The sequence below is a fragment of the Lycorma delicatula genome, chromosome 1 (assembly GCF_047948215.1).
Source record: "Lycorma delicatula isolate Av1 chromosome 1, ASM4794821v1, whole genome shotgun sequence".
Classification (NCBI taxonomy): domain Eukaryota; kingdom Metazoa; phylum Arthropoda; class Insecta; order Hemiptera; family Fulgoridae; genus Lycorma; species Lycorma delicatula.
Window position 1 is genome coordinate 132,404,666 of NC_134455.1, and position 9,578 is coordinate 132,414,243.

General features: G+C 32.3%; 1 protein-coding gene across 1 annotated transcript in view; it reads left to right on the forward strand.

The window, feature by feature from the left end:
• Positions 1 to 8,820, forward strand: part of LOC142322325 (uncharacterized) — a 30,871-nt gene extending 22,051 nt beyond the window's left edge. Inside the window, exon 2 of the mRNA XM_075361274.1 lies at positions 7,349 to 8,820. Coding sequence (XP_075217389.1) covers positions 7,359 to 8,597 — 1,239 coding nt within the window. The 5' untranslated portion in view covers positions 7,349 to 7,358 and the 3' untranslated portion in view covers positions 8,598 to 8,820. The remainder of the gene's footprint in view (positions 1 to 7,348) is intronic.
• The last annotated feature ends 758 nt before the right edge of the window (positions 8,821 to 9,578 follow it).

Consider the following 9,578-nt stretch of genomic DNA (forward strand, 5'->3'; position numbering starts at 1 on the left):
TTTGTGATATTAGTTTTAAGTTTTATCTCCTTTTTTAGTTTTAAGTTTTATTTATTTTTAATGTGATATTTTTTAACATAGTTTTAAGTTTTATTTATTTTTAATGTGATAGTTTTTAACAGAGTTTTAAGTTACATATTAGTGTTTTTGTTATCCGAGAATGGGCCTTTTACACCCATTCCGGATTTTGTTTCTGTGATAGTAGTTTTAAGTTTTAATTTTATCTAAAAACCTTAAATTATTTTTATTTATTTATCTATTTATTTATTTAATTTATTTTCCGGGCGATGATAACGCTCAACCGTTTTTCGCCCTTAAATAAAAAAAAAAAAAAAAAAAAAAAAAAAAACTTCATTAAAAAGAAAATGAATGAACGTTGTGCTGTTTCTGTTAATCTTATAGCTAGCTAATATTTTGTGACCGGACTGTCATTACAAAAGTATTCCGTATAATTTTCGAAGAATTCAACGCTCAGTTTGTGAAAAACTGAAAACAGATTGTGAAAAAAGTTACGGCTTCTTCCAACAAGACGGAACAACGTGTCGCCTATCAAACGATTCGCTATCACAGTGATTTCCAAAGCTTTTTAATCGAGAACCTCTAAGAAGAAAATAATTATAACTTGTACCCCATTTAATATAGTACTATATATATATATATATATATATATATATGTTTGTGTGTGTGTGTGTGTGTGTGTGTGTGTAATCAAAAATCAAATTATTTATACTACTTCTTTGGTGTAACTCTAAGTACCACTTTGCGTACTCCAGAAATTTTGAGAACGCGTTCTCCAGATTTGTCTCCAGGTTCTCAAAATTTGTCTAGTTGCAGTTTTTTTTTACTTGGGGGTTATTTGAAATATAGAGTTTTCGAACTGACTTATAAGCTTTAACTTGCTCTTTTGGTATAATAATATTCGTAATAGAATATTGCTTTTGTTTTGACTGTACTTATGATTCATGACAATTCTACCATTACTACTATTACTACTACTACTAGCACTATGTTGTAAGGTCGTACGAAAAAAAAAAACTTGCTGGAGGGGAATGTAAGTAAACCTGTTCAAGAGCAAGGTTTTTATACTACCATCATTACCTCACCCCACCAACATTGTTGGCAGACTTCCCCTCACATTCCATAGCGGTTCTTGACACTAATACTTTACCCATATTTTAACACGTAAAAGTTGACCTAATTTTTTACCTTCTGATTAGATTCGTAAAATAATTATAAAATTAAGTTCATTAAAGTATTTAAAAAGTAATTAATCATTTGACTACTTAATTAAAAATTCAGTTTTTACTAGATATGTTACGGTTTTGAAATATTTAGTTGTATATCTTTTTCGATGAGTTAAATGATTAATTATTTCCTTCCCTTCATAATTATAAAAAAAAAAAATCTCGGGTAATATTTTTAATAGTTTTCGCTTTTATTGATCTACCTCTCTACGAGTGCTTTTCAACCAGAAGGTTTTGTTTTAAATCTCGATCAGACTTGACTTTTGTTGAAACGGTAATATGTTGCCTTTATTTTGCACCACCTTCATAAGACAGTTAACTTGTCATCATTATTAAATATTTATTATCATTATGTATACTCCTGTTTGAAGTAAAATATTATCTTTTGGGACTCCCAAGAAAAGGAATTTTGAAGATATAAAAAATGGACTTTTAAATCGTTATTTAACAGATCATAAGTTAATAGATCATAAGTATGAATTTTTTAGACAAATATTTAAAAAAATTAGAAAATATTAACTTTTAAATATATATTTTGTCTACTTGGTGAATGTTAAAAAAAAACTTACAACCCAGTTGTAGGAATTTTCCATCACGCGGATTTTTTCTGTTGTACGGCTTACACACACTACTTTATTTAAAATATTTATAATTTTATTTTAATACTATCAGACCCGGCAATGGTTCGCTATTGCTAGATTTGTATTTATGTAGATAATATTTTTTGTAGATCTGTACGTCAGTTCTACACTAGCGCTTCTTGTGGTGACAGGGGATACTATATACCCACTTAGCCGCTAGTTTATTTATAGCATTTTTTGGGGATGGATGCGCGATTTTGCAAAAATGTTATTTTGCAAATATTTTTTAATTGTTAAATAAATGTGCCTAACCAAAACAAGTTCTTAATTAGGCGAAATCTTGAGATGATGACCTTGCTGTACAGGTAACTTTGCTGTACAGCCTCACCTCCTTGATCTTTAAAGTTGAAAATTTAATGGCGTCAATACCCCATATATAGAAGTAATCGATTAAGTTTGGTCAAAATTGATCCAGTAGTTACGAAAATATAAGGTGATATAGAAGCCAACACTGAACATACACACATACACGCGCGCTCACACACACACACACACACACACACACACTTACATACGAATGTTAACATCTGGAAAATTTCAATCCGGTTTTTTGGATTCCTCAGGTGTCAAAAAGTCAAGGTCCGTTGAAAACCCCATATTCCCAAATTAGACCGATTACAATACTTTCCCTTCTAGAGCTATAGTTCTACTATAACAATATCTAGATGGGAAAGTAAAAATTATAGGAAAAGTTTAATAATTTACAATTTTCAATCTTGCGCAAAATTTTAAAAAAGACGGATCTTTTCGATTATATGACAAGAAACGATCATTTTTCATTATCGTTTGTGATTTCTTTAATTTATTTCATATGATATTAATAAGAAAAAAAATTAACACCTAGTTAACTTATTTTTAGGGGGGTAATAAATCACAGCTATACGCTACCTGTATTTTGTTTTCAGTGTCTCATTGAAAAGTGAATACAAGTCTACGAGCGATTTACTTGTGCCGCACTTTTTACGTAGATTTCATAAGAAAGCTACTTATTACTGTACTGGGTATCACGATTCGACTTCCAGAAAATGTCAATATATCTTCGAGTTTCACATCCTCCAGACTCCAAAACCACTGTCACCTCATAAATTTATGTATACACACACACACACACACACACACACATATATATATATATATAAAACACGGTAACTGCCGTAATTTGCGCCAATCACATTCAAATTGATACATAAAATATAACGACCCAAAATCTCGGTCAAATTCGTTAATGGGCAAAATCGGACCCAGTCCGAGTGGAAATGAGGGGCTTTTTCGAAAAAATAAAATATCGCTACAACTTTCTTATTAAGTAAAATGTCGAATTGGTTTAAAGTTCATACTATTCTTTGGGTAAGGTCCTAAAACGTATCTAAGTAAAGTTTTCTGATATCACCAACAATACCCCAGGAGGTAGAAAAAATGGGGTTCGAAGACAAAAAAAAATCATACCTCCCTTAATTGGCACAGTATCGAATCGGTTTAAAGTGATCGTTAGTCCTCTAAACGTTACCTAAAAATTTTGTCTAAAATAATTTTTGAAATGACCAACCCCCTTTTTTGATTTTTGGTTATCCCTTGTCGTAATAAGGGATGAACAAAATATTACTAGAATTGCAAGAAGATGGTGCTTGTCGTATGTTAAACATGGGAAACTTTTTTCACATGCAATCATTGTCGTATTGAGTAAATTTGAAGTTTTTCTTAGCTTTAAGGTGGAAATCTTTTTTATCCTATACTTAACGGTGAAATCTACCTCAGGCTTTCGACGTGCCGAAAGGGATTTTTTTTATTGTGGTACTTAGGTCGGGGTTCTATGATCTGTAAATTATGTCTTGTATAATCAATACTTTATGACTAGAATTAGCTGCTAAAAAGAGGTGGTTGCTACCTCTGTAATAATACAGCGCTTAGAAAAATGTTCCGTTTAATTTTTTTCAGATCTGTGCGCACAAAAATCAATTTTGGCCAAAAAATTTTCAAAAATCAATTGATGCAAAATTTTTTATTGTTATATATACATATGAATAAATTATGAAATATATTCATATATGTATTCATATTTAAACGAAAACAATTAGGTAACTTTTTTTATTTTAGATTAACATTTTTCTTAACTTTTTAAATTTTTTGTCTTCTGTCTTTCATAGAAATCTATTTTTTCTCAACTTCATTTAATTCTGATGAGATCAATCAAGTGTTCATTTTCGAGTCTGTTTCAGTATATCGTTTTTATAGAATTTATTACAGAAAATCCATGTTCGCAGACTGCGCTGGATGCTTGAAAAGTTCCCATAATATTATATAGATAGGAAAATTTAGATAATTCAAAGATAGTTTGAACAAAGGTTAATGTATCGCTTAAAGTCTTTAACAATCCTAGTTTAGTCTTCTCTAGCATTATAAATTTTAATTCTGAATATTCGTTCTATATTTTATCTATATCAACATTTTTATTTTCCATAAATTTTTAATATTTTTTTTTTTGAAAAGTTGTATTATAATTTGCATTCAGAAATTTTGTCCTGCTTTTACAATAATTTCATTATCAAATGCTTACCAGTCTTTTAATTCTTCATCTGGAAATGTTCAAGGCTACAAATAATTTCTTATAAGAAAAAGAAAAAATACCTTTCGGCATGCCGGTAGGCGGATGTAGATTTTCTTATAATTCCAGCAACATTTTGGTCATCCCTTGCCGTAAGGGTTGATCATATCAAAAATTGTTTCAAGACAAAGTTTTAGGTAATGTTTACGGGACTAACGACCACTTTAAACCGATTCGATGCTATGCCTATTAAGGAACGTATGATTTTTTTTTCGAAACCATTGTTTTTCATCCCCTCGGCCAATGGTTGGTGATATCAAAAATCTTTACTTAGGTAAAGACTACTGGATCACTACTGCTACTGGAGACCAGTACTGGATCAAATATGTGAAATCAAAGATCAACACACAGTTTGAGATTACGGCCCCCGCTCTAAAAGAGCGCGAGCAGGACGAAGGGTAAAGACCCCTTTGCTCGTAACAGGGACTTGCGACCAGGATTCGTTGCCACTCTTTTCGCTGCGATGAGGCGGGTGCTCCAACAAATCCTGCGCCAAAATCTCCGAATCCCCACGAAAAGGTGTATGAATTGTTTTAACAATAAGGGCAAAAAAACCGTTGTAACAGTTTTGAGACAGCAAGATTGTGAAATTGGGGAAAGTACACACTCGACCACCAGCTCAAAAATAGCACTGAAAAAGACTTTATACAACGCAAATCTCTGCTCGTGAAAAGAAACCAGGGACTGTAGGCCGGGGAAAGAATATTAAATAATCTAGGAAAAGGGTTCATTTGTATTGGACCAATAATGGATTGGTAATCGAGTCTGTCGAGTAGCCAGGCATAAAACAGTTGTATAATTGTGAACAAACACTTCTTAAGGTATTCTGTACGTAAATGCCGGAGAGATCCAAGTATATTTTTTTGTACTGTTTACTTTTCCTTGTGTATTGTAGTGTATCTATACTAACTTACTATAGTGTAGTATAAGCTACACTAACTAACAGTAAGGTAAAGTATACTAATCAGGTCAAAATGTTCTTGTGGGGGTTTTTGCATACCCACATCTGAATGTTTTTTGATCAACTTATAATCAAAAACACAGTTTTAGAATTGAAAAATTCGGGAAGGATGGATGTAAGTTGGGTAGATAAATATGGATGAAATTTGGCACGATAATTTCTAAATATGAATATTTAATTAAGGTCAAAGGGACAGGATAATACGGATTTCTGATAATAATCAGATAGAATCTTGTTTCTCAACTGTTTTTGTTAGTGGCTGCTGGCATATAGGCACTGTGGAACTGCAGCACTCCCTATTTCCACTTAATATTCTCGGTAACATTTAATATAATGTTACCTTTTTTCTTTAATTCTTTCTTTATACTTGTATAATATATAATCCTTAAGCTTAATGTCCGAAGACATCCCCCAGTTTATGAAAAAGACACAAAACTCTTTGTATAGAACTGTGCGCTTCACAGTTCCAGCGGCATAATGTTCGGCTGTTGTGCACATTTACCGGAGGTCGTCTTTAGATTCTCTAACTGATTACACCTCACAGTCATCAACTAGGCCTCGGTCGGGATGCCAGCGGTGTAAATGCGTCGGAAGACATTTGTATCAGTAAAGTACAAATTTTTCCTTCACGTAGGCCTCAAACGGATATCTTTACATCCAACCTAACACGATTCCCTCAAACTAACTAACCGAGACCGCGGACCCCGGACCTAGTCTAAATTTGACAACACCATTCGTGACTGTAAATACCTCAGAAAACGAACGAGTTGTAAGCTAAATCAGTGCTACACTCATACCAATCAAAATTATGTATTATGTATTACAAGGGATAACCAAAAATCCAAAAAGGGGGTTGGTCATATCAAAAATTATTTTAGACAAAATTTTTAGGTAACGTTTAGAGGACTAACGACCACTTCAAACCGATTCGATACTGTGCCAATTAAGGGAGGTATGATTTTTTTTTGTCTTCGAACCACATTTTTTCTACCTGCTGGGCTATTGTTGGTGATATCAGAAAACTTTACTTAGATACGTTTTAGGACCTTACCCAAAAAACAGTAGGAACTTTAAAAAAATTCGATATTTTACTTAATAAGAAAGTTATAACGATATTTTGTTTTTTCGAAACCGCGACCACCTCAATGGTCCGATTTTACCCATTTTTAAACTCTACCGAGATTTTATGTCGTTATATTTTATATAATTTGAAAGCGATTGGCGCAAAATTACGGCCACAAATCGTGTCCACAAATTATAAATGTATATATAAACTTTTGAACTGACTAAATATGTGTATTATGGTCTGCAGAATGTGAAACGCGAATATATGTCGAAATTTTCCGGGAGTCGAATCATGGTTCCCATTACAATACGTAGCTTCCTTACGAAACTCACCGGGTTGGTCTAGTGGTGAACGCGTCTTCCCAAATCTGCTGATTTGGAAGTCCAGAGTTCCAGCGTTCAAGTCCTAGTAAAGCCATTTATTTTTACACGGATTTGAATACTAGATCGTGGATACCGGTGTTCTTTGGTGGTTGGGTTTCAATTAATCACACATTCAGGAATGGTCGAACTGAAAATGTACAAGACTACACTTCATTTACACTCATACATATCATCCACATTCATCTTCTGAAGTATTATCTGAACTGTAATTACCGGAGGGTAAACAGGAAAATGGAAGCTTTCTTACGAAATTTATCTAAATGTTTATTGAACAACTTTTAAGAGAATATTTATCTGAATTTCTTAATAATTTATAATTCCTCTTAGCCTCCTTTATTTTTTATTTCTCATATTTATTTTTTAATTAAATTTTTCCAACCTCTTTCATTATTAAAATATGTGTAAAATTATAAAAATTATATTTCAGTTTTGTAATTTTAATTTGTTGCAGAAAATAAGAAATGACTGTACAAGCACCTAGCTGGTTAACTGAAGGTTTCATAAAAACAGCATTGGAACGCGATGAAGATACAAAAAATATATTATCATTTGAAAACATGGTCGTTAATACACCGATTCCTAGAGGTAACAACGAAACTTGTTTGATATATGGAGTAAAAGGAGATTATAAATTAAAAGACGAAAAAGAAATAAAAAAGATTTCTTTAATTATAAAAGTTCCTACTAAAAGCGGCTGGCATAAATTTTTAATGGATAAAGGACTTTATAAAAAAGAAAATCTTCTTTATAATATATTAATACCAAAATATAAATCGATGTTCGGTGATAAATGGCCGGATATGGTACCAAAATTGTATCATTCGACCGAAGAAGATGTTGTAATATTAGAAGATTTGAAAGTTAAGAATTACGAGATGGTAAGCAGAGTGGAACAGTTAGGTTACGATGAATGTGTATTAGCTTTATCTAATTTAGCTATTTTTCACGCCGCATCGATTAAATTATACGAAACCGAACCGGAATTTATAAAGAAAGTAGGAGATGAAATGATGTTTTGTAATGATATGAAAGATTGTTTCGGCGGTATGACTAAAAGTCTTGTCGATAAAGCTGCTGATGAATATGAAAAACGTCCTGATTTGCAAAAATATGTTAAACCTTTAAGGAAAATTGCTGATATTTCATTTGATACTATAACTGAGTTATTTAAACAAAAAAAAGATGAATTTAATGTATTAAATCATGGTGATTTTTGGACTACAAATATGATGTTTAAATATAGCGATAATAAACCGGTTCATATTAAACTTATCGATTTACAAGTATCTCGATATGCATCTCCTACATGTGATTTAATATACTTTTTTTATGGAAGTGTAAAAGAAGAAGTTAGAAGTGAAAGATTTGATGAATTATTGAATTTGTATATAGATCAATTAAATAAATATCTTGAAATATATGGTAGTGAAAAAAGATTGAGTAAAAAGGAATTATTAAAAGTTTTAGATGATCGTGCTATTTACGCTATCAATATTTCAGTTGGTTATTTACCGTTTTTCTTAGCCGATCCAAATAAATTAGAAATAGTAAAAATGCAAGAAATGTCTTTAGAAGAATTCAATAATATGGGCCATGATGGGACAGTGAGTGGTTATTTTGAAAATGAAAAATATTTTGAAATAGCTAAAAAACGAATGGAAGAATTTGAGAAGTTAGGTTATTTTTCAAGATATCAATGAATTATACTGTTACGTACTTATATTTTCATTCCATTTCTGTAACGTAAAAAATTAAAAAAAATTGTTTGTAAAAATCACAAATATTTAGTTTAATATACAGAGTACATAAACTGATTTTTGTATATATTTAAAATTGGATTTCTACGCTAATATCCCACTATAAATTAAGTATTTATATACATTGAAAGAAATTAAATTACTGGAAAAACAAAAATAAATTAATAAAACGATTCTTTATTTTTATATATCCTTTTCCTTCTTTCTTATTTATAAATTTCCTCGTTTTTATAATTTTTTTTTTTTTATTTCCGTAGGGGAGGAAAAAGCTCTGCCATGGTCGTCAGGCCCGCAATAACATCAGTGCGGGGCTCGCACCCGTTAAAAAACCTCTCCTCGTATCATACAGGGGCGGATCTAAGCCATATGGTATATACAGCCACTGCATGATCACCCAGACACTCTACTATCCGAATCTGTATGACCAGAAGGCGTCCCCAGGGGGCGATCGACAACTCCGAGGAGCCCCCGCCGCCCACTCTCAGAAGCTAGCCCCCTTTGATCACTCGTCATCGTACTCCATATATCTATCGATCCGCATCTCTTCAGCCTGTTGTTGCCTTTCCTATCATTGATGTGATCGTAGTCGAGACCCATTCCCATTTGTCGCTATTGTTGAGCATCACCTCGATTATATTGTTGGCCCCCTACATACTCTGATTCTCGAACATTACTTAAGTCGCACCATCTTTCTTTCTTTTTCCTGTTTAGCCTCCGGTAATTACCGTTTAGATAATTCTTCAGAGGATGATATGTATGAGTTTAAATGAAGTGTAGTCTTGTACATTCTCAGTTCGACCATTCCTGAGATGTGTGATTAATTGAAACCCAACCACCAAAGAACACCGGTATCCACGATCTAGTATTCAAATCCATGTAAAAATATCTGGCTTTACTAGGACTTGAACGCTGTAATTCTCGACT